Below are 25906 nucleotides of genomic sequence, written 5' to 3' on the forward strand. Positions count from 1 at the left end.
ACTGTCAAAAATGACTTTTTAGAAACATGTAACCCGGGTAACGGGGTACTGGAATTATTCATGAATGCGAAGGTGTTCAAACACTCTACTATTAGTTGAGTGTAGGAGTATTCGGTCATCATGTGACTTATTCGCCATTTTCCGTGTATAACTTCCCGTGTATATTTCAGACCCGCCTGGTTAGTCCGAGTCACCAAACGGCATCAAGTACGGACTTTACCAGTACCACGTCACACGCGGGAGACCCGCGCCTGACATGCAGCCAAATAACGAAAAAAAAAAATAATTAAATAGTGTTGTATACCTTTCAGCTCCACAGATGCCATCACGTGCCCCATTTTGTTTTTATTTCACTAATCACCACGCTGTGCATATGTGTGTCTGTTTTTTTTTTTTTATTTGGCTGAGTGTTTGCTCATGTGGCGCCTGTGTGTGACGTGAAAATTATGTTCTCGACATTACCGGCATCACCGCTCGGCAGCATCTCATCATTAAACATCTTTTCGTCTGTCTTTTGGTTCAAAACTTACGGCCGAATTCATCCTCTTTAATATTTGACCGCTTGACAACTTTGCATGGATGCCTTTTTATTTGTCGTGGCTCAAGTAGCCGCTCACCATCGTCTCTATGGAAACGATCAAATTTCAAACACACGTAAATCGAAGTCTACGACGGCACACATCTGGCAGCCATGACAGACACTTCCTCACACGCACTCCGAAATACGAGGGCAGCACTTTCTGTGTCATTGCAGCAATTTGCCCAAATCAAAAAAGTTCATTTTATTTCTCGTTAATGTACACTCAGCACCCCATCCTGACGGAAAAAAAAACGGAAATGTAGACATTTTTGCAAATTCGTTGAAAAAAGAAAAACTGAAATATCATATGGTCAAAAGTATTCAGACCCTTTTGACTAGTGTGTAGTGACTAGTGACACAGAAAGTGAAACATTTAAATTTGTCTAAACACTGTATGTTTGGCACAATGGCCAAAATAACATCCTCACCTCTTAAAGTATTCAAATCACCAATCACCCTAAGAAACAAATGTAGTAGCAACAAACCACTTGGCGTTACATTTATATCACTACCTCATTCGACGCAATGGCCATGAAAATATCCCTCAGCGCTTATTGGATCAGCAATGTACTTGCGCAATGATGAGGCAATCTGTCATTATTTGTGCAATTTTATCTCCGACGAACTTGGCGCACTGACCACAAAATCTAGTATTAAGCTCAGCAATCAGCACAAAAAAAAAACTTGCAGAAACTGCAATGTAAATGGATAAAATGCCTCAGCAAAGTTAAAACACACAAAAAAGACTTCAATAAAAGAGCAAACAGCGTGACTTTCGGCTTTGATATTCAACAAGTGCTTTAATTGGCCAATAAACTAAAAGAAGTCATTGGTGCTATAAAGCAGAAAAGCTCGAATGCAACCATTAACCGCAACTATGGCCACTTCTCTTTAATTGAGCAGCTACGGGGAACAAATTTACATGCATAAATAATATCCTCTGAATCTAATCAGGATTGCAAAGCGGCAAACAGCTTTCAAATTATGAATGTAAGTACAGTATGTATTTCATGCATTAATGCAGTAAAGGAGAGTGGAATGTGTGAGTCAATCCCTTCACAACACCCCTCTAGTGTAAAGCTATTTAAATAAGATTGACTGTGCATTGTTTGAAAAATTGTGGTAAAAATGTAAAAAAATATTCTTTGGTATGCAACCTCAACCGTTATAGGATTAATGTGACAATCGTACAATCGAAATAAACAAAACCATAAGAAATATTCCACATAGTCTAGCATGCCGTTGCATTATTCATGCACTAACTAAGGTTTCTCTATTGTCGGCCACAGATGGGGACCCACTGGGCCAGTTCGCCGTGATCCATCGTGACGAGGGTGAGTGGGGTTTAATCGCCAAAGAGCCGCTGGACCGCGAGGCCAACGCCGCCTACGCGCTCACCATCACTGCCACGGATGGAAAGTTCCAGTCTCCAATCAACGTGCACGTGGACGTACTGGACGACAATGACAACACGCCGCAGTGCCAACAGGTCACAATATCATCACATATTTTGTGCCTTCCTCATTATCAGGGTTATAATGGTTTCATTATCAAATACAGGTACTGTATAACAGTGGGTAGACTTGTAAGTACAATAAGTGCAGTGCATAATACTACTTCTAAAGTTATCTGCATCACAACCCTAACGTCTTAAAGTTGGCTGGTCTGGCTTCCAAGTTGCCAACTTCTAAAGGGGATTTGTGGCTTGAATTCCTGTTGAGAAGTGTGAAACACGGTTGTAGTGTGTGCTTTATTTTCATAAAAAAGGAGAGCACCTGTTACCTGGCGTTGCATTGCGGGGTGAGTTAAGTGGCAAGAGCTGGGGAGCCATACACACACGCAAGCTTGTCGCCTGGGAGCGACGTCATCTAGGGGCACATTATAGTTACGGTTTCCTACAGGGCTGAAATGATTGTGAAAACCATATAAATGTACAGTATAATCACATCAACACATTACATATCGGCGCTGTCGGGCAAAATCCTCACATCTCCAAAATGACTACTTTTCAGGAAATAAAAAAAAAAAGAAGGCATCTTGTCAAGTGGCAGTTGATCGAAGTTGGTCGACGGAAATGCTAATGGAAGCCCATTTAAAATGAATGGAAGGCCGGCCTATAGGCATTTACTATTTGATCCAGCTGGACAAAAAGGCAGATACCCCGGCTACAGACTGAAGGTGATAAACGGACCGGGAAATTTTAGTAAAACAAAAAAAAAAGAAAGACAAAAGACAGAAAAAATTCTGCTGTAATAAACAACAAATGTTCCATTCAACAAGAAACATGACGCAGACACTAGGGATGCAACGGTTAATCGAAAATCGTTTTAAAATCGATTTGCCCTGATTAATCAATTAATCGGTGTGATTAATTGAAAATCGAGTTGATTAAATTCACCTAGAAAATTATGTCTTGAAACGTTTTTTCATTCCAGATGCATAGCACATTTAGTGTATGTGTGTGTAGTGTGAATGTGTAGATCATATTATGCTTTTGTGCCAAACATCATTTCGGATTGCGTTTGTGGATGGCTGCAGAACCACACTAGTGCACAGAGACAAGCATGGTAGCAATTTGTAAAAAAAAAATCAAATTGAATCGAAAATCAGGAACTGAAAATCGAAAATCGAATTGAATCACGGCTTGAGTGAATTGTTACATCATAGTAGACACACTTTATTTGCTTTAGCGGGCAACATGAACTGATGTGATGGGCTGCATCTGGCCTTGAATTTGACACCTGTTAACTATTTGGATGTGCTGGGGATTCAATGAGACCATATTTTGATGTCATAATTCATCGTATCATATCATCAACTTCCTGAAATAATGGCCTAAGATGTTTGTTTAAGTTCTTTTCAAAAGAATTAACTAAATACTGATTGTATTATATTTTTCAAATTTGATTTCAGGGGTAGAATGTAATTAGCAGTTTAACAAGGAATGGAGCCAATTTTAGCAGGGGTGGCCAGCATAATTAGAGGATGTTTCAGGCAAAAACAGATTTTTTGTCTAAGTGTGATTATAAGATGAAAATATTTAAATATGTAATTATATGGTAAAATACTGAATCATGGCATAAAGATACATCTATGGATACATTGCAATTAGAGGGGCAAGGATTAGTCAATAATCCACAACTAATCATTTATCAAATCAATCCATCATTATTTTTGATTATCGATTAATCATTTAGAGACCTTGCTAAAACTTAACATTGTCCAAAACCTTGACATTTCAGCCTTTCAACAATTAATATTCTCAGAGTTCTATAGTCCTTCATGAAAACAGACTGATTGTGTGTGTGAATTTTTCAAAATAAGACATTTGCAAACATCTGGTTTTACTTTGGAAAATTGTCATCAATATTTTTGCCGATTTTCTGACGGATTTTATGGACCAAACCTGTAACTGAATCATACTGTAATTTATATTTGTGTTCTTCCTCCACTATCAATTTGAAATAATGTCCTATTTTTTAATAAATGGCCATGTATTTTAAACAATATCATTCATCGATTAATCTACAATATAATCAACAGATTACTCGATTATTAAAATAATTAGTTAGTTGCAACCCTATACGCAATATATAACGATATCGGTAGAGAGTTTTGACAGTTATGCTAAGGGTGGGACAATACTGTAGCTTAATATCACAGTACGTTATGTCTTAGGATACAGTATCAATACGTTAACACAAGGTCAAGATCTCACTGGTCTCACTGGCCAATGTCTTCTGCGCTAAAGGTGGAGCAATACTGTATCTTGATATTATGATGCTTTTATCACGATTCATCAAACAATGTGCTGGGTTGGGAGAAAATATGAGCATAACTGTAATGTTACATTTCAGGGTACTGCATTACATGTGCTAACATTTAGCATGTTGTGTGTTTTTAGCTGGTGTATTCAGAGGCTCTGATGGAGAATTCTCCATCCAGCACGTTTGTGTTGAAGGTGTCTGCTTTGGACGCCGATGAGGGCCCAAATGCTCTCATCTCCTTTAGCCTGCATGGTCCTGATGCAAACCAGTTTCATCTGGATCACGTCACTGGTATGTACCGCCACACAGACCAGACAAAGCTATTTGGCAAACTGACAGTTAAAAAGCCTGGTCAATCAATAATGGGCTGGTTCGGAAATAGACTCCCAGTGAACACTCCGGTATATGTTATAAAATTGCACCTCTTATGCTTTATGGCATGTATGAATGTTATATATTTTAACTAGAGGGGGAACTGAAGGGAAGCAAGAAAAGAGGAAGCAAGGAAACAATGACAGAAGGAAGTCAGGAAAAAAAAATTGAAACAATGAGGGATGGGCAGGGATCGATCCCACAACCTCCTGATTGGGAAACGACCACTTTACCACTGAGCCATTCTGCCTTCAACGTGGGATTGTGAGTTGAATGAGCTGAATGAAGTTGAATCAAAATTAATGGAATGAGCGGGAATCGACTCAGCGCAGCAGATGGGGAAGTGTTGAATGTCCCATTGGAAATGAATGGGTTTTTTGGGGTGAAAAACGGGGAATTTTGGGGGAACCGTAAATGTTAGGGGCGAAAAAATGGCCCCCTGGAAGTCGTGGGAATCTATTTTGGGAATCCATTAAGGTTGGAATGGCGAGAATCGGATGAAAACTGTGGAAGTAGAAGCACGCCAAAAAAGTGTGAGGAATAAAATAGAATAATAATAATAAAGTCAAGGTTGGTTCGTCAAGGTTGCAAATGTTCGCCTTACGTTCACCACCAGTTTTAGTGTTTTAGAAAAGTACAGGCGAATGTCTGGCAACCGTTTGGCAAACATTTGTGATCTTGAACGAACCCTGATGAGAAAGCAACATTCGCTGCCTTCGCAAACACTTATTGTTTGACGCTTATTGGGATTGGGGCTGTAAGGCTAACAAGCTAATTTGACCTGGTCAAGCTATTATCAAACATGCTAGTTAGCCCTAGTAAGGCTAACAAGCTACTTTGACCCGGTCAAATTGTTATCAGACATGTTAGTTAGCGCTAGTGAGGCTAACATGCTAGTTAGCCCTCGTCCAACTATAATAAACATGCTTTTTAACATCCAACATGGTTGTTATTTACGTAACTCCAAAAATCTTCCCCCTTCAGGCGAACTGTTCACCTTGGCCGCGCTGGACCGTGAGTTTGTTTCCGAGTACAAGATGGTGGCACGCGCGACTGATGGCGGCGGGCGGTCCTGCGAGGCCGACATCTTGCTTAGGGTCTTGGACATGAACGACAACGCTCCGCACTTCTCGTCCAGCCACTACCGCGTTAGTGTGTACGACAACACTACCAGGAGCACGCCCGTTGCGGCCGTCTATGCCCAGGACACAGACACAGGTACCACCACAGGGATTACAACATACTGTATGTATCCATATTGGGATAAATTGAAATTGCAATGCAGCATATGGTTATCTCCTACGCTACAATAACAATAGAGCAACTAGTGCCTTTACATTGACACTTGACCTTAACTCGCAAGCTGAAAATATATTGATATCATGAAAAAAAAAAAAACGATATCACAGTGAATAGCATTGCTTCAACAATATCAGGTATCAATACTCTTTCTTGCCCGCAAGTAATCAGAATCGGGATATATATCATATAATCATTGCACGCAATTTTTTTATTTCCGCAAATATTTGGTATCGATACTGTCCCTAACTAAAAATATATTATACAAATACGGTATATCCATATTGCAATGTATTGTGTAGGTCCTCTCATAGTACAGTACCAATATGCCAACATCAGTTATCAATACTGTCCATAACTGAAAATATATCGATATCATCATGATATACTGTACTTTATCATGATATATCGTCAGTGTTGAAAAGTAATGCTGGCCAACAAAAATATTGAGATCCCAGTGTACCTATCACACAACTGTATCAATATGCAAATATTTGGGGTTGATTCTGTCACTATTTAAGGATATATCGATATTGCTATCATTATTTTAATTATTAGTAGTAGTAGTAGAAGTATTACTATTAGTACTATTGTTGTTGTTGTTGTTTTTATTATTATATCGATATATTATATTGATTTACACACGTTTTAAAAATAATAATTTTCCTGAAGCCAGTTAATTAATTATGTTTGACATGTGTGCGTATGTGTGTTTATTGTTTATTTTGTCCAGTGGTTTAACTGGAAAAAAATGAAGTGCCGGTACTCCCCTTATTCGACTGTTGCCAGTTAAATGATCGCATTCCATCGGATTACAGATTTGAGTCATCATGAGATTGAGTCAAAGTGATCATTTTTCAGATCAGCAAACACAAAATTTCAAAATATTCAAATATAGCCAATTAGATTTTAGGAACACAGCTTTAAGTGCAATTTAAAGCACATCCTCTTCCTTTAAACACGGAGAGTGGATTACAAAATAGCCTATGTTTCCTAGCGTCCTAAATTGGCGATTGAATATGATTTCAGGATGGTGTTGTGTTATTGCCAATAACAATTGTGATAAGGCAAGCCAAAATGTCAAAGAGACAAGTAAAGCTAGCCATCACGCCACCATGCGGGCCAACTTCTAAATAAAAGCCTACTAAGGCTATTGGATAGGCGTCAATGTATTATTTGTTCAACTTTTATTTTGATTAACCTTTGCGTTGGCGGCGTGTTACGTCATGAATATGTTTGCAGCTTCCTCGACATGTCTAAATGATGGCGCACGCAAAGTGCACAGAGAACAATAGAACAAGGGTACTGTGAGCTCATGTGAAGTGCCGGTATGCCGTGAAAAGTCCCAGTATGCTAGGCTAAAATTGAAAAGTGCTGGTACTCTGTAAAATCACTGATTTGTCATCATATAGTGGTATATTCCACAACACATCCACTATATAACGATCAACTGTCATACTGATTGGAGGCAGAATGGCACAATTCAGCCTGGCCAATTTTTGTTTTTTTTCTCTTACAAACAACATATTTGCTCAAGCTAATAGTTTACAAATGTACTACAAGTACAACCACATCAAACAAACATGACAATACGCATTTAGTTATTCTTCAATTCATTATTTTCAACCTTCCAAAATAGCTAAAAGTACTATAGTCATGTCAATCATGATTACCCTCAAAACAGTCTCAAGAAGCCATGCCTGTGAAGACACAGATATCCTTTAATACTCTCTGCATATCCCAATATGTTGCATCTCTCATGGTACAGTGTTAATGTCAAAAACAGGAAGTTATAGACTCACCTGCCGACAAAAGATCAATATCACGAGACATCTGTTGTGTGGTTTTCCATCACACAACCGAGGAGTTTATCTTTTATGCACCCTTGTGAATGGCCAAAACGATGCTCAAATGGCTGCTTTCAACCAAAATGACAGATTATAGTTCACGCTAAATACAGCGTACATCTCTCTCCTGTAGGGCAAAACTCAGAGATACGGTATTCCCTGCTGACGGGTGACGACGGTTACTTCTCTTTGGACGAGTTTTCTGGCGTGCTGCGTCTGGAGCGAGTACTCGGCCCGGACACGCCGGCACGCCTTCAGCTCAAGGTGAAGGCGACGGATGGCGGCCTCCCTCGCCCGCTCCACTCGGTCGCTGCACTCACGGTGGACATAGTGTCTCTGAATGACTACCGGCCAGTCTTCCCCAGCGCCGAATACGCCGCCCAGGTCCCCGAGTCGCTGGTCGTCGGTTCCCGGGTGGTCAGCGTGTCGGCGCTCGACGGGGACACCTCAGTGGTGTACCGCATTGCGTCCGGGAACGAGGACGGACACTTCTTGTTGGACCCCAAAACAGGTACGACTTTTACACTATTTTTGGGCTGATGTAGTATCTGATGCAGACACTATTGTAAATAGCATGTAGTCAAATTTATCAAAAAGAGTCAACGTTTTTCACATAGTTGGTAAGGTTAAATAGACATTGGTTCAACAGTACCCCTTTGAAATCGTTTGAAAATGCAGGCCCTGGAGCCACTTTCCTTAAGCAATATGAAAGTTAGTAGCCTGTCATGCCTGTCATGAGGAGACCCACACAAATGTCTAAAGTAGCCATATCTAAATATCTGGGTGTCCTTCCGGCCTGGAACTTCCGGCCTTATTATAAAATTATCGGCCCCCGACCCCGTTCTGCCCGCCCCCCCCAAAAAAAGGCATTCGTGCATGACGCCGCCGTGGGAGAGATGCTAACGGCTTTTGCCTGCGATAAACAATAGAAATACTGCATGAAAATCATCACATCTAAAACGAGGCAGCAAGGGGATTACAGTATACAGTACTGTAACATATCTAAAAATGGATGGGGAAAAGTGGGGGGAAACAAATTTTTACCTGCTAGAGCGTTTTTTTTTGTTTTTTTTAAACCTTTTTGCAGACCCAACGCGCCCAATGCAAGTAAGTACGTACAGTTGGTAGTGGCGCATTCGATGCGTTTGGAAGCAATTTTTGTCGTTTGCCAATTTCACAGAGTAGCTTAAGATGAACTTTTGGCTGCCTCGCGAGCACGTCACACGCACGAGGGCCGATTAGTGGGCCGGACTAAAATCCACCTCCACCCTTGCTTAGTCCAGCTCTTTTTCAAAACTTGTCACCCCCAAACCCCCCGCCCCAAAAATGGGTCAGACCGGTCCAGCCCCTGGACGGACTGCCCAGCTCTGGAAATGACCTTAGAATTAGCGGTTATAGCGCCATCTGTTGGGTCATGATTTGGACAGCCTTCAAGTGGTGAAATAAAGTTTGAAAAAAAAAAAACCTACCTGACTGATCTGTTTTTCGGTGTGATGGATCTAACCAAGCGAAGAGTAAAGTTGCTTGTTTTCAGAGCCGAGCTGCCTCGCGGGAGTAAAACAAGTGTGAATTAATTCGCACTAGAATCCATATTTGTCCCTCCAAGGCAGCCGCAGGCTGTGCTTCTGCACTCATGTTTAGGCCCATTGATTTATGCTAATAAGCTAGCGTGTAATATTCACTGATGTACTGTATGCACTAATGTGCAACATAGAGCGGTGATTGTAATCAGGTTTCTTTAAAAACCTTTTTACTGTGGTTTCCCTATTTTTAAATCTACCACACAAGTGTAAAGACATGTTTTAATGCCTTTAAATAACAGTCTAGGGTCACTTTGAGAAGTGATTGCACGATGATATGACATTGCTTTTTACTATTGCGTTGTGGCAAAAGAAGCCAAAGAAAAAAGCAAAACACACATAAGTGTTGTCCTTTGTTTCTCGGTGAGGTTTTTAGTTTGATCTTATCACTCCTGTACAACCCAGCTAAAAATGCCAATAGACAGAATTGAGTGGTTATGAGTGAGCATGTCCACTGTTTGAGCTGAATGTGATGACAGGTTGCTGTAAATCTAGTTGAAGTGATCAAAGCAACAAAATGTTTGATGGCCCCTGAGGGGGCCTTTTATTATAGTTTCAGTAAAATCAACATGACACCAATATAAATCAAAATTGACTGTGATGGGAAGTAAAACAGACATTAGATACCATTAAGTTCGAAATACCTTTGTGTTGGCCATAAGAAAAAGGGTAAAGCCACCTGTTATGATACTATTAGAATTAGGCAGGTGCCACGGCGTAACTGACATTATCCAATCAGAAAAAGGGGTTTGGTCCATCAAAAACTTGTGCCGTGGACTTGTGGAGACTTGTGCCGTATCATACAATGACAGCGTAATTAACTAGCGGTTTGTTAGCATCCTAAATTAGCAACTGAATGTGATTTCGGGATGGTGTTGTGTTGACGTAGGTTGCAAGCCGAGACGTCGAAAACGTAAGTCAAGGTAGCCATTACAACTGCCACCACAGGGGTCAACTTCGAAGTAAAAGTCTACTAACTCTATTGCATTGGAATCAATGACTCAATGTATTACTTGTTAAGCTTTATTTTGAAGTAAGCCTTTGCGTAGGTAGTTTGTTCGTTGAGTATGTTTGCAAAAGGCTCCCATACATGCGACTTACGTGATCCATGAGGGTTTTCAACTTTCTCTGCTGCTATTACAGCGAATGCGGACTAATCAGTGATCACGTTGCCTTAATGTGATCGTGCCCACACAGGCCCACCCAGATTGACAGACTGCTCAACCAGTGAGATTCATGAAAAAATATATACTTTTACATTTTTAGTAAATCATCAAATGATCTGTGTGTTTTTTTAATTGAATAATAAGAAATGGCATAATTGTGGTTGTCTAAGGAAGATCTGAATTTCCTGTTATTCGGTTTGTCATTTTATTTGAATATACGATGTGTTGGGACAGGAGGATTGTGTGACGTGAGAGAAATATTCAGGCCCACCCTCATTTTTCCAGGCCCACCCATTAGCCACGTTCTGACTCCGTCCCTGGATCGATCGTTCACCAACCATTCTACGAAATGTGCCAAACCGTGATGCTTGATCCTTACCAATCACGGATCAAAGATGATCCGTTGCACCACTGGTGTGTACACAAAGGCGCACATGATATTACTACGCATCAGTGATTTCTGTTGCGCAAGTGTACCTGTGTACCAGTTATGTGCACCCCTGCCCATTACCATTACCATTACCAGTTGCGTCCAACCAGACCTGAAAAAAAAAATCATCCCACAAAGCAATTTCCCTTCCACAACATGAAGTTTGGTTGGCAACTATGAGTAGATCCACAAAAAAGTTTCAAAAAGCGCTGGCTTAAAGAAGTCTGACATTTTGTTTTGAAAAGGCCATTTTAAGGGGTCATTTCCATGGATCTGTACCAGGAATTACAAAAATAATAATAATTCAGCTCCCAAACCGAGTTTGCCTAAGCAGCATAAAATGTCTTTGTCATGTCCATCATAAGTAAACCCACAAGAAGGAAGCCATGCCTGAAAACAGGCAGTGGGCAGAAACTAGAACTATAACAAGAAAGACACCGGTATCCCGTAGACTTTCAAAATAGTATCAAGGAAGAAAAACGGAGCAGGATCATTGACTTGAGAGTAAAAAAGAGAAGCTCCCGCATAGGCCTCTAGTGTGGGCAAAACACGGTGGTGAAGTTTTTTACGACTCCTCATGAATCAAGAAACTCAAATCGTTACCTCAACAAAGTCAGAACTTGGCGAAACCGATAAATAATTTACAATAGATTGAATAGTTTTTAGTTGTTTTGTTTGTTCGTTTTTTCAAAATTCTACAAGGCTTCTATGACATTGCGAAATATTCGGGGCCCAAATATTGTTGTTATATTGTTGTTTTGTTGTTGTCGTCTTTGCTTATCTGTGTTTGTAACTTCGAGCCAATTAATAGTCCTTCTCTGGTCCTAACAACATTTTTTTATTTTTTATTTTGAACTTTAACTCGCGGACTCAAACTCTGAGGCTGATGTTTGGACTTGCTGCCCTACGGACACTTTATAACTTTGGCTCTCAAAAAATTGTTGAAAGTCAGCCAGTCTCATCGATCGCCGCGCTACGCTCTTGCTCTCATTATCTGGGGGCAGGCATCAAGTTCGGACAGTGTAAATGTGGTGATAAGAAGTTTTAACATCAGGAGTAAAGCTATGCCTTAGTGGGAATACGCAGGCTTTGGCGAGGTTGGCTGGAATCTTGATGAGTTTTGATGAAAAAACAGGCAGATATTTATTCATCAGGCCATGTGCAAGAAGAGCGAGATGTTCATCTGGCTGAACTCAACAAAGTTCAGCCTCGAGCAGGAGGAGGGAGGTTCTTTATTGTTTTAAACTGCCTTGATTCAAAGCAAACCAGGGCACATCAAGAGTATATTTAAGATTGAGTAATAACGCAATACTATTGCATTTTATTGCAAAGCTTTTGCGTTTAACTTAAGACGTTTTCATTTTTTATACAATAATTATTGCAAAACAATGCAAAGTTATTTTAAGAGGAAATGAGGAAACAAAGACGTCCACTTCCGTCTTGTTTAAATGTATACGCTGGTAGAGATTTTTATGATTTTTATAAAAACTATTCCGGATTACAGGGTCACTGATAGTGTAGTGGTACACACGCCCGAGTTGTGTGCGGGCAGCGTGGGATCGATTCCCGCTCAGTGGCGGTGTCTGTGTGTGCCCTGCGACTGGCTGGCGACCAATTCGGGGTGTAGTCTGCCTTCGCCCGTTGACGGCTGGGATGGGCTCCAGCACCTCCCCGCGACTCTGTATAGGATAAGCGGTTTGGAAGATGACATGACATGAGATATTCCGGATTACACACACAAGACAGATGTCCGCTGATAGTGTAGTGGTACACACGCCTGAGTTGTGTGCGGGCAGCGTGGGATCGATTCCCGCTCAGTGACAGTGTCTATGTGTGCCCTGCGGCTGGCTGGCGACCAGTTCGGGGTGTGGTCTGCCTTCGCCCATTGACGGCTGGGATAGGCTCCAGCAACTCCCCGCGACCCTATATAGGATAAGCGGTTTGGAAGATGACATGACATGACACACAAGACAGGCTGGTCGTGTTTCTGTCAGTGAGGTGAAATGGCTGACTCTGTGGCATTATCCATGGTATTACATGTGTTGAACCACTAGAGGGCAGAATATGCATGTGCAATGTTTCTACTGGTAAGAACATGAAAAGCATTGTGCAGGCAATTAATGAAGGCGGCTCCATAGAAGAGAACGTGAAGTGACTGAATATTTATTTGCAATAGTTTTAGCACAACTAAAGCTGACCACGTCACACGCATGAGGGCCGATTAGTGGGCCAGATTAAAATCCACCTCCGCCCTTGCCTAGTCCGACCCTTTTTTAAAACTTGCCGCCCCCCGCCCTCCGTCCCAAAAATGGGGACGGACGGACCGTTGCAGTCCCAGGATGGACTGCCCAGCTCTGCCTATCAGGTTATGCCAAGCACAATGACAGCCGATCAATATCCACTTCAGGGTGACATTGACCATTGTTTTTTACAGCCCCAACAACTCAAGCACAAGCCCCACGCACCAAAATGGATTTCATCATCATATAGAAACAGTAAAGTTTAAGATTGAAAATGACATTAACGTGATTAAAAAAAAATCACAGTTAAAGCGTACTGTGACTGTAATTAATTGATCGCAATTAGTGACGTAATTTGATACCCCTAGTTATCATATAATTCATGCGATCACTCTTCTCAAAAGTTATTCACAATTGCCCCCACCTTGCACAATGGAAATATGCGCAACTAGAAATAATACATAGTCCAAAAGGTCCGACATACAGTATGATCATTCATAGATGTCAATACGCCGGCTCCTCGTTCATTCATGATAACCGCCACTTTGCACAATAGAAATTAACAGGATGACGAGAAATGATCCACAAAGTTAGGGAAAAAAGTCCACAGCCGTTCCTAATTAATTGACCCTTTGTGTGTCGTTTCACTTCCTTTTTCTCCTATCGACAAAATGCAAATGGAGAGCGTCCTGCATACATTTAATAATTTCACACCGCAAAATGAAAACAAACTTCTGCGCATCCCGCAGAGACCAGCACGCAAACACTAACAAGCTACAACACTTTTCATCCACGCACACATAAAATAATTGCTTTATGCCCTCAAGACACAAATTTGAGCGCTGTAATATGATTTACTTCTTTAACTAGCAAGCACTTTTCATTTCAATGCTTGAAATTGTACCAAGTCCTCATTAAAGTTCAAACTTTCTTCCCTCATTCCCCCACTGTGTGAAAATGACTTCGGGACCAACATAAAGGACTTTGCCAAATCTGTTATTTACTGGAAAGGCAACTCTATCCATTTGCTATCCTCCTTATCCTCAAGGGTTGCGGGTAAACTGGAGCTTTTTCTAGTTGGGACCACGCCGTGGACTGGTCGCTAGTCCATGGCAGGTCATATGTCAACTAACGTCTATGGACAATCTTGTGTCTTCACCAATCCTAACATGCGTGTTTTTTGTTGTTTTTTTTTTTATGTGTGAGTGGCCTTCCTCTTGTGTTAACCACAACTCACTGCTCTGCTTGAAATCACCATGGAAAATTCACTCATGAAATTGAACAGAAAAGTTGCTTTTCAGAGCCATGCTTAATGTGATGTCAGTGTGTGTGCGCGTGTGCGTTTTACTATGACAACATGCGCAAACATGGCCTCTGCGCCACCACGCAACAACAACACAAATTTGTGTGGCAGATTGTGTTTTATCGAGGGAGAAACTGATGGGTCATAATAAGAGTAAGAAACATTTGATAGGAACTGAGAGGAGAAGAGAGTTTCTGCAGGCACAGAATTGTCGCCTGAGGAATAGACAGAGGCGACAGCAGCAAAACAGAAGAAAAAATACAAAACAAACAAAATAAACTGAATATTTTATAAGGACAGGAAGGGCCAAATGTGAATTTTTTTTCAAATGTAGCCCTGATGACAGCCCTACACTTAGAGCTTGATGGTGAGCCTCTATCAACTGTTCATGATCTGAGCAAGGACACTACAGCGATGCCTTAAGTTTTTTGAGATACGAGCAGTCATTCGACCTATTTTTTTGCTTTGACTTACTGTGAGAGCAAAATTTTAAGATACACCCACTGTTTGTTGACAGTGAAGTCAACCCATCTCACTTGACAATATAGCTAGGACCTTGGCAAATACTGAAAAATTCTTCCCCCCACAAAAGGCTTCAAACTGTTTAATGAGTTGAAGTTAACTGTCAAACTAAACATAAAGACAATTACTGCTTGTGTATTTAAAACAACCATTGCTTTGACTTTCAGTCCACTAGCTTAACCCATTAAGGATGGGAGCGCATGACCGCGTTTCTATCACTAAAGCCGGGAGCGCTGTTGCGTGTTTCTCCCTTTAAAGCCAGGAGAACGTATACGTCATTTTCTTTTTTAATCAAATTCTCGGTCTCATAGCCAATGAAATGCATCAGAATATACATGTGACAGTGTCGTGGCTTGTCGGAGGATACCAGAATTTTTTTTAGGAATAATGGAGGCACAGTCAATCGCGGGAGCTCTGATATAAGTCACGGCAGTGATATAGACAACACGCTCGCGGACTTTAAATCCGTGGAACCATTCAAACGGGATGTATGGTTAAGATATATGTTCGTAGACAATGACGATTTCAACTTCTTTGTAAGAGAATGCAGCATGGTAATTACCATTCGATTATTTTTGTATTAGAAATAGTTCTTCACTTGCATCTTCAATTGACACAGTAAAGATGAATAAACTCGGGACTGTGTGAAAGCCACAAGTCTAAGTTCTCAATTTTGGGGGGAATTATGTTTCTATCTGCTACAGGGGCTGAGATATTCATCATTTTGTAGGTGGTGAAAATGTCAGGTTTTCAAGAGTGATTCAACCGTAGGTTTTAGAGAGATGTCTCACGAGGGGCTTCGGGCTTTAATGGGTTAAAGCTAATCATTTAATTAATCAGCATGTGTTTAAAACCCTTTAAACCTTTAAGCATTGGATTGAAAACAAACGGTGCAGCAAGCATGTAGAATGACAATAAAACACTCACATTAATGTATCCTTTGTCCTTTGAATATAACAATATATACACAGTATAGTGCAGTACTGATGAACCGAGTGGGATTCATCATACCGCCTCAATGAACACTGTATCTTCATACTGCTCCTAAGTGGCCAAGGCAGGCACACCAGAAGGAACAGCATTTGGTTGGTACAATATGACAAAATATTTTTATCCATCCATCCATTATCTATACCGCTTCTCCTCACAAGGGTCGCGGGGCGTGCTGGAGCCTATCCCAGCTGTCTTTGGGCAGTAGGCGGGGGACACCCTGAATTGGTTGCCAGCCAATCGCAGGGCACATAAAGACAAACATCTGCACTCACAATCACACCTATGACAGATGACAGATGAAATAAAGGACTTCCGACTATATGCTTAATTCGACTATTTTAAAACGTTACCCGTCATTCGTCAACCGTCATCAAAACGGGCGTCCGTCAGTGACAGATACGGACCGGCAGAATGCCCAGTTCTGAAACGATATTTGGGTTGACTTCCTCTCTAGGGCACCACTGTATTGACTCTTTTAAAAACCATACCAGCCCCAGCAGGTTTAAGATATCCCGTTTCAAAGTTAACGTTTTATTGTTGCCTCGCTACCAAACCTAACCCCCGTCCAAACCCTAACTTTGTCTATCACTAACCCAAACCCCTAACCCTGTTTTAACACTGGCCTAAAAAATAACATCCGGGTGTGTTTGTGTTTGGTAGTTTGTCCATGTAACAATGATGAGTCAATTATTCAGGACATATTTTGTCTTTTAATGTCAACTGAGATGAACACGAACCCCAAGACAGCAATAATCATATAAAATAGAGAAAACCATCGATTAACCATATGTTATTTGAGGCTGAATGAACACGGCCAGCGGCATGGACTTTCATCCATTCTCAAGCGCTGATTGCGTCTGTCACGCCATGTGAAAAACGCTCACTATGCAAATACCACAGGCGCCGAAGCGTGCCGTCGCTGCCATACTTTCACGCACATGCCACGGGTGGCCTTGAAAATGCATGGAATAGCTTATGTTGAAGTCTTCGATACATCTTTACAAGAGCACATGAATACTAATGCTGCTTCTGTAAAATACTGTATAACCTATACAACTCAATTGAGAGAAAAAAATCTTTTGGAGAGGGGAAATAAATAATAAACAGCTTAAATCGTGTGATTCCACAAGTGTGCACAGCCTCCTACAACTGGGATATGGCTTTAGAATTGACCAATCACATTCAATCTCAACCCATGAAACTACGGCAGCAGCGGCACACTTGAACGCTTGTGGTACTGTAAACACATTATTATACAGATTATAGGTCAGTGCTTGAATACACCAGATGGTAATATTGTGTGATGAACCAGCCGTCATATGGTGATTCAGACCTTAAATCATCAGACACCTCTCCCAGGTGAGCCAACCGGGGATGATTAATGCTCAGCTTGTATCGTACCATGTTACGCTACGGATCCTGCCTATGGATCCATAGCTACAGTTGGCCTTTTCTGTGGCCTCCAGGATGTTCTTGGTGGCTCTCCTGGTCTGTAATCCCTTCACACCAAGAAACCTTTGTGTTCGCTGTAATGAATAGTCTGTAGATCTTTGGCATCCGACTTCAACTGGCTCACAACTGCCGTTGACCCTTCCCACCTGCTCATATGAAAGCAACAGCTTTCTTGGGAGTGGCCTGGGACTTGTTGTTCTGGATCGTTGAACAGATGGAATTCGCCAACGACCTAAGGACTTTGTTGTGTCGCCAGCGATAACACTCGTATCCCAAAAAGAGCCTTCCCCAGAGTACCTGGACATCCTCACCTCTCTGCCGCAGGTGGCTTTAAATTCTGTTAAGCCTCTAAAGGGGAGGTGCAGCTTGTTGAATCGACAATACATGGCAATGCTGCTCAAGTACCAAGGGAGCCCCAGACGTCTCCTGAGGGATTGGCTGATGGTCTTCTCTAGTGCCTCTACCGTTGTCACTGGAACCTCAAAGTGCAGCACAGGGCAGAATATCTTGGAATTACTTGGCAATACATACTTTGAACTATTCTTGGAGACCGTATCTGTTAGTGGCTGTTAACCTGGCTTCTAGGTCATTCTGCTTTTGGTCTTCTTTTGGACAAATCGAAATTGTTGGCCACTTTACATTTCTTGAGAACCAAAGACCTGGATTTGGCTGGCTTGAAGCTCATCCTTGCCCATGTGATGGACCTTCAGAGGAGCCACCTACACTTAGGGACAGATGTTGTCATCACTGTTAAGTATTTCATGGAAGCTCTTATGGGGGGCTGCCAAGTCCCAGATGTTGACTTTGGGCTTTTACAGTCCTCTTCAGCAAACTTACAAAAAATGTGCATTGCCAAAGGGAAAAGAGAGAAACACACAGATTGTGCAACCGCCCAGGGGCAGCTTTATCCTGCATTGCCTCATATTTTCCTCAATGGAATTGAAGTAGTGACTGCAAGTTTTTTATTTTTTTTTTCAAGACGGATTAATCATTGAGTTGCAAGTAAGGAACTGCCAAAAATCAGAAGTTTTGGGTTTTTTGCTGTGTTGATGTCGAGGCATACTAAGAACAGCGCAAAATTGTTCTTGGAGAGAACGCCAACAATGACTGAAACAATGAAGCTGAGTGAAGCTATAATGGAAAGGCAAATTTCCAAGGCTGAAACTCTCTCTATGGAAATATGAATCTTTCTTGAGAAACATTTTGACTCTATTCAATCGGATATTTTCCCCTTCAAGGAAGAAAAAAGTGGAAAATGAAGCAATGCAAATGTGAAGCGCTCATGCAGCTTACAGTGAAACACATTAATGGCAGTGGAAGAGAAATTTGCAGATATGGAAAACCGCAGCAGGGGAAACAACTTAGTGTATGTGTTCATGGACTTCCTAAAGGAAAAGACTCTAATGACTGTACACAATATTTAACAAATCAACTGTCACTGTGGTTCCCTACACTGAGCGTTGCACCGACAGAGCAGGGACATTACTTCCAAGCCAGTTTTGACGAACTGTCAAGCGCGATTATGCATTATGTGCAACGGATGCCAGGGGCGAATGGCCTCGTTTCATGGCCTGAAACAACTTTGTTGCCACGGGGGCGGAGGCGGCGGCCGGGGGACGGACAGAATTTGGGATGACATGCCAAGTGCATGTCGGATCGTGCCCTCATATTGGTCAGATGTCGCTTGGCGCTATGCATCCCCTCACGAAAAATGGGGCCCCCACGGAGGATGCGGCCCTACGCACCGTGCCTGATCTGCATGTCAGGAGGGGCTGCTCTGAATGTCATGGTCAGCGAGCACTAAGTGTACATCCCTCATGTAAAACCCCTACTGGTGGCTCGTTGTGCTTGGCCTCCTAATGCAAGTTCTGGTTATTTGGATTACATGTGTGATAGGGTTGATAAAGTCTGTGACTTTGTTCATGAAATATATCTACTGCAAGATATTAACACAGGTTGTCTACTGAAAAATAAGCTTCTCTCTATCACAGTCATGTCATGCAGGTTTTTAAATTAACACCTGCCAAATTTGGATTAAATATCATGTTGATAAAAACTTTCCAGCCAATTTGTCCAGTGATGCGTGTGGCATCATTTTGTCAGTCAGTGAAGATAAACGGATTAGATAATGGATGGATGAACATACTTTGGGGTCAGGTTGAGCATAAATTCATGTTTGTAAATTTGATATTAATACTGGTTAAAACTAACCCTGTGAGAAACTCATAGTAAAGTTAATGAAAAGGCGTAACGTTAATAGATGTAAATTTGTCGACGAGTTCAGACGAGTTCATGCAAAAATAACTTGTTAGCCTCTCCATTTAAACTTGGGGTATCCATACTGTGAAGGGCCACATACGGAGGGAAACAAATATCAAAGGAGGCATGGGCTGCTTTGACATCTTTCAGTCCAAACCAAAGCTATAATATATTTTCATGTATAGTGTATCGTAAAAAAAATTTTTTTTTAAAAACAGCTGGGTAATAAAACAAAACAGTGATTTTCCAAGATTTTAACATGGCTGGTGGCCCTATCCCGATGACTGATTGGCTGAAAACGAGTGAAATAAACACATGAGAGATGAGAACAAACTTCTTTTGTTCTTCACGTGACGTGTCAAAGGTTATTTTAGTCTGTGCTCCAAGTCGCTGAAAATGAATGGCCGGAGTTTGAACACCTCAAAAGAACTGGAATCTAAACGGCAAACCGGAATCGGAACCAGAATCATTCAAATTCAAACAATGTCCAACCCTACTATACGCAGTCTTTTGTTCTCTGTCATTTGTACGATTGGCAGTGACTCTACATTTCCAATTAATACTATGCCGTAATGCTAGATAATAGACGTTTAATACGCCCATTGGCAGCTCGAATGCCTCTATTTCACACTAGTCTAGAGCAGGGGTTGGCAACCTTTAACAGTCAAAGAGCCATTTCGACCCAGTTTCGACAGAAAGAAAACACTGGGAGCCGCAAGCACTTTTTGACATCTGAAATCAAGATGAATTAATGAATGAAAAAGCTGTACTTAACATTCAAGCAAACAAAAATGTCGTGAGCCGTCATCCTTTGGGCTTTCGGTGTAGCCTTAACCTGAATTTAAAAATACAATGGAAAAAAGAGCACTATTTCACTTAACAATGAAAATAAATATTTGCAAAATAACTGCTTAATTATTTATTTCACCTGTTCCTGAACCTCTGCGCACAGCGTCTGCATTTCTGGGCTGTAGGAAGACACTTTTCATCTTCTACGCAGGGCTGTAAGGTGTCTTTAAGGTGTCTTTTTTGGAAAAAAAATCCGATTTTTGTGTGTAATGTTCATGTTACATGGTACTGTAAATGGGACCTTGGTCTCTTTCCTGTGTGAACATGCGCCGCCAAAGTGACCCGCATGCGCAGAATAAGAGACGACGTCACTCACGATGTAGTGTTAACGAAAGTAAATGTGGTGCAGCATGACGGGGCAATTCTACAGTGGTGCGATTCGGTAGGAGGTAGAAATACAGTATATGAGGGAAATTATGAGGCGAGGCTTTTCGATCTCATTTCATGGACATGTCACTAAAGATGACGTCACTTCATAACCGCACGTAAATCAACTAAGACGTGTCTGCAATGTAATGGTGATTGCTGATATTACAACTTCAAACTACAGTCCACCCCTGCGTATTTGCAGTTCGGCACCCGTGGATTCACATATTTGTGGATTTTTATCTCTTTCTTTGCCCAATATTTTTTTATATTTTGGATTTCTTTCCATTTATTTGCGGGATTTAACCAACCCATCCGCTCTACTGCACACAGGGAGGTCGGAGCTGGGATCGAACCCACACCTCTGAACTGTGAGGCGGACGTGCTAACCAGTCGACCACCGTTCCGCCCCTGAATTAATTCCTCCATTCTTAATTATAAAGACATGTTACCCACAGTATATGATAGTTACAAAAAATAAATAAAGAAAAGAAAAGCAAAATTACTCAAAATTATGACTAACAAGTGTTTAAAAAACATTTGGTCTCTACAGGGATGTTGACCCTAGCTGCCCCGCTGGACTTCGAGGTGTCCCGGGAGTTCTACTTGTCAGTGGAGGGCAGCCGGGGCAGGTCGTCATTGGCCGATGTCACCATAGTGGTGGTCAACGTGAGCGACGTCAACGACAACGCTCCAATCTTCGGCCGCGGCGACTACAGCGCCGAGATTTCCGAGGAGCGAGCCCCAGGAAGCCTGGTGATCAAGGTACACTGAAGAAACATCAACGTACACACATACACTACAATGAAATATTCTAATTCAACGTACATTATGTGTACAATGCCACAGGGAGCATGTACAGTAGCTATCTTTGTTAGTTTAGCATGGTCATGGTTCGTCAGTAGGCCTCACGTTAGTATTTAGTGCATTCATTGTTTTATGCTTTAATAGCAGCAGAATATTGGTGGATAGCCGCTGATACAAAAAAGGCACTCCGGTTCTTAAACATTTGGGGCTGAATCATGCTGTTCTCCAGAGTGAGTCACCGACTCAATGGCCGGCGGTTTAGCCACAACTGAAACGATGAAAAACGGTTAAACGCTATGTTGAACCTCCGCAATGGAGTACTACATTGTTCTCAGCCTTTGCACGTGTTTTCAGCAATTATCTTCAAGCATGTGTAATGTATAGAAGCAAATTTCTGAATTCACTTTTTCAGGGTCTTTAAGGTGATGTCATGACATGATGCGATCAATCTGGCGTCCTGTCGAGCATTATTTATTGTATTACAGTGGGTATTCAGACTCACGCCCGTGGATTCACCTTTTCATCGATTATTTTCAATATTTTATAAAAGTATTTTGGATTAGTTTTTTTCATGTATTTTTAGTGGGTTTGTTTGCCTCTCTTTGGGAGCCAACGCCTGTTTTTTTTAATGGAAAATGCTTATTGGAAGTTTATCTGCGGTTTTTCAAGAATTTGGAGGGTTCCAAAAAAAAAAAAGCAACATTTTTCATTGCATGATAATGGCCTTCAATTGTAGGTGGACTCTCGCTATTCATGGGCCAGCGGCCAGTCAAAAAGCAGGCTTCTATTGGATATTATAAAACAAAAAAATGTGCAAGTAAGATGCATCGACCGATACAACACCCCAAGGCAGCATTAACTGCAATAACCGCACTTATCCTGTGTGAGCCGTCACGTCAGGTACTGTGCTGGAGATAAGATGGCAATAACACAGCTCAGTGTCTCACAGATGGCAGCGTAATCACACACTGTCCTGTTTGACATTCTTCTGCTCACGAGTCCTCGCTGCACACCTTTAGCACTTTTGCGTGTTCAAACTTGCAAAATATTGTTCTGTGCACGCGCACACACAAAGCAAAAAATGACTATTTAATGCTAAAATGTTGCCACACATTTAACAATTTTAACAGCATTACCGGTATTTTATCCACATTCTCCTACTTGTTTATGTGTTTTGCTCTTGAAATCTAAAAAGGGCATCAGAGACTGTAGCTATCCTTTCCAACACGCAAGGGCATTACAGTACAGTGAGTATACTGTTAAAATTCTGCTATTTAAAACAAGGTGTGAACAATGAACCTTAATGTAGTAGGTGAATACTGTAATTAAACAGTAGAAAAAAAAAAAAAAAAAAAACGGAACAGGAATCGTCCAAATTCAAACGATGCCCGAGCAGAAAGAACAACATGATGCAATATAGACAGCAATAACGGTAAATGTGGCCATAAACGGTGGAAATAAAGACACAACATTTGACAAAGAAAATGTTTTAATTTTTACTTTGGAATAATGTGCATTGATTCCACTGTTACCACTTTATCTGGGTGTAATGCATAATCCTAAATAGATCAGAAAGTCTTTGCTATTGGGTGAAAACCTTGTGTGTCTATTTTTAACTAAAATTGACTAAAACTAGACTAAAACCTTTTTGAGTATTTGTCAAATAAAACTAGAGTCAAACCTTTTTGAGTTTTTGTTGACTAAACTAGACTAAAACTATCACGAATAGGAATGGCTAAAATGTGACTAAAACGAATAAGCATTTTAGACTAAGAGTAAAATGCCTGCCAAAAGCAACACTGATCTCTCTCTGTCTCTCTCTCTCTCTCTCTCTCTCTATCTCTATCTCTATCTCTCTCTCTATCTATCTATATACATTGTATGTCCATCCATCCATTATGGCAACCCTGAACCAAGCAAATCACAGGGCACACATAGACAAACTTTCACACTCACAATCACACCTAGGTACATTTTAGAGTGTCCAATTAACATACCATACATGTTTTTGGAATGTGAGAGGAAACTGGAGTACCCGGAGAAAACCCACAAAGGCACAGGGAGAAAATGCAAACTCCACACAGGAAGGCCGGGGCCAGATTTCGAACCGCAAGCTCTGCACCGTGAGGTGGACGTGCCGCCTATATACAGTATATGTATATATATACATATATGTATATATAACCTTTCAACGATGCACATTGCACACACACTGTGTGCACACACACATTCTTCCATAAATGTCCTGGCCAACAACAAGGCACTCTAAAGCGGCCTCACCAATGTTCTGTCCGAAGGGATGATGCATTTTGGGGAGTGAACGAAGTTCGCTCAAGTTCCTTTTAGTGGGTGAGGGGTGACTCATGCCAGGGCGTGAAGTGCATCACTTGACCCCGTTTTAGTCATGCCCAAAAACAATTGGGAAAACTGAAATGAAAGCTCCACAATTGAGTACTTGTCATTCTTTGCACATTTTCAGCAATCATCTTCAAACATATATAACGCACAGTATTTAGAAAGTATCAAAATTCACTTTCATGGGTCTTTAAGCTAATGTGTATTTGTCTGCATATGTGATGTTGATATACTGTATGTTTGATAGTACCCATGTGTGCAGCTGTCAAAGACAAATCTCATAGGGAGACAAAGAGATTCCTTGAATGCTTGAGGGCCGCTGCTCTGGTCTCATGTCCTCCATTTTGCTCCCTCTCCCCCAAAGGTGACGGCCAGCGATCGTGACGGTCCGCCCAACAACAACCTGCTGCGTTATTCCATCGTGAGCGGCGACCCTCTCCGCCAATTCGCCATTGACCCTCGAAGCGGCGAGATCAGTCTCTGCGCCAGCCTGGACCGAGAGGAGGTCCGTCATGCATACATTCCAGCGTGTCACCGCCATTCACCTGACCATTCACTACTTGAACTTTTCTCATTGTGATACTGAATGGAAAAAAAGCACCAAGAGTTTCTGCACATTCCCAGAGCTTTGTTGTTGTTGTTGTTGTTGTTGAAGCTAGCAGCCTTCTTACATGAGAAAAACAAATTTCACGGAAACTGATTTGAATCGGTAGATCGGTTTTGATTTAACCAAACGGAATCAAATCCTTACATTTTAAAATGTACCGCCCTAGAATGGTATCGCACCTCATGCATTGATTCACGTATGAATTCATCTTTTAATGAGAGATGCGCACCTGGTGTAAATCGGTATAAACCAGTTTGATGCTGCATAAGATTTGTTGCCTCTTTAAATTTAATTAAGTTGAATCGGTTGGGCTTTGGAGAGCTTTTACATCTTGGTACATATTAACTAACGTGACAAATGCTACTGCCATACCATATCGAATGAAAACATAATCCCACAAATCAAGTTGAAGATGTACCGTTCTTGAATCGTATTGGACCCCGTGTATCAAGATGCGCATCGAATCGTATTTTATTTAAGGGATGCACACCGCTATAAGCAGCGTTTACTTGTTTCAATAAATCTTCAATCTATTGACAGATAATTGTTTTTAATTAATTACCATAGTCATCATTTCATTGCATATTTTCTTGTGGGTTTTTTTTCAAGACCAGTTTTTGCAATGAAAACAGTAGTAAACTATTTTGGAATGAAAACAGTAGTAAAATATTTTGGAATCCTACACTACCGTTATACTTGGATGTAGTTCTAAGACTACTTGTGAAAATGTCTTATGACAGAAGCTGTGACACTAGCCATTGTTTTTGTCCATGATTTACATTTCTATTAAAAGTCATCAAATTACTGCGGACACCCGCATGCACACATATTTGCAGATTTTTCGGAATGTTTTTAAATTAAAAAAAAATTGATGAAATAATATGTTTCGGGGGGATGAGTTTCAGTTTTTAACCCTCTTTCATTTTACTCCTGTTTTTCATGTAAAGCATATAGTATATGAATGTTTATCAGCATTTTTTAATTATTATTTTTTAAGAATTATTACCCCTTACACACAAATCAAGACCCGCAAAGCATTTTAGCATTTTACTGTGCATCAATTATACACAGATTTATACTATTTGCAGGCAGGCCCGGTCTCTATCCGCCGC

At 41.1% G+C, this 25906-nt stretch overlaps 1 protein-coding gene across 2 annotated transcripts in view; it reads left to right on the forward strand.

Moving 5' to 3' along the window:
- fat2 (FAT atypical cadherin 2) overlaps positions 1 to 25906 on the forward strand; it is a 139888-nt gene that overhangs the window by 66925 nt on the left and 47057 nt on the right. For both annotated transcript variants that reach the window (XM_086023337.1, XM_086023338.1), the window contains exons 12-17: positions 1870 to 2069; positions 4485 to 4638; positions 5704 to 5937; positions 7999 to 8376; positions 21579 to 21790; positions 24552 to 24692. In XM_086023337.1, coding sequence (XP_085879463.1) covers positions 1870 to 2069; positions 4485 to 4638; positions 5704 to 5937; positions 7999 to 8376; positions 21579 to 21790; positions 24552 to 24692 — 1319 coding nt within the window. The remainder of the gene's footprint in view (positions 1 to 1869; positions 2070 to 4484; positions 4639 to 5703; positions 5938 to 7998; positions 8377 to 21578; positions 21791 to 24551; positions 24693 to 25906) is intronic.

This window comes from Filicampus tigris, chromosome 2 (genome assembly GCF_054856515.1).
Source record: "Filicampus tigris isolate MCC_2025a chromosome 2, RoL_Ftig_1.0, whole genome shotgun sequence".
Classification (NCBI taxonomy): Eukaryota; Metazoa; Chordata; class Actinopteri; order Syngnathiformes; family Syngnathidae; genus Filicampus; species Filicampus tigris.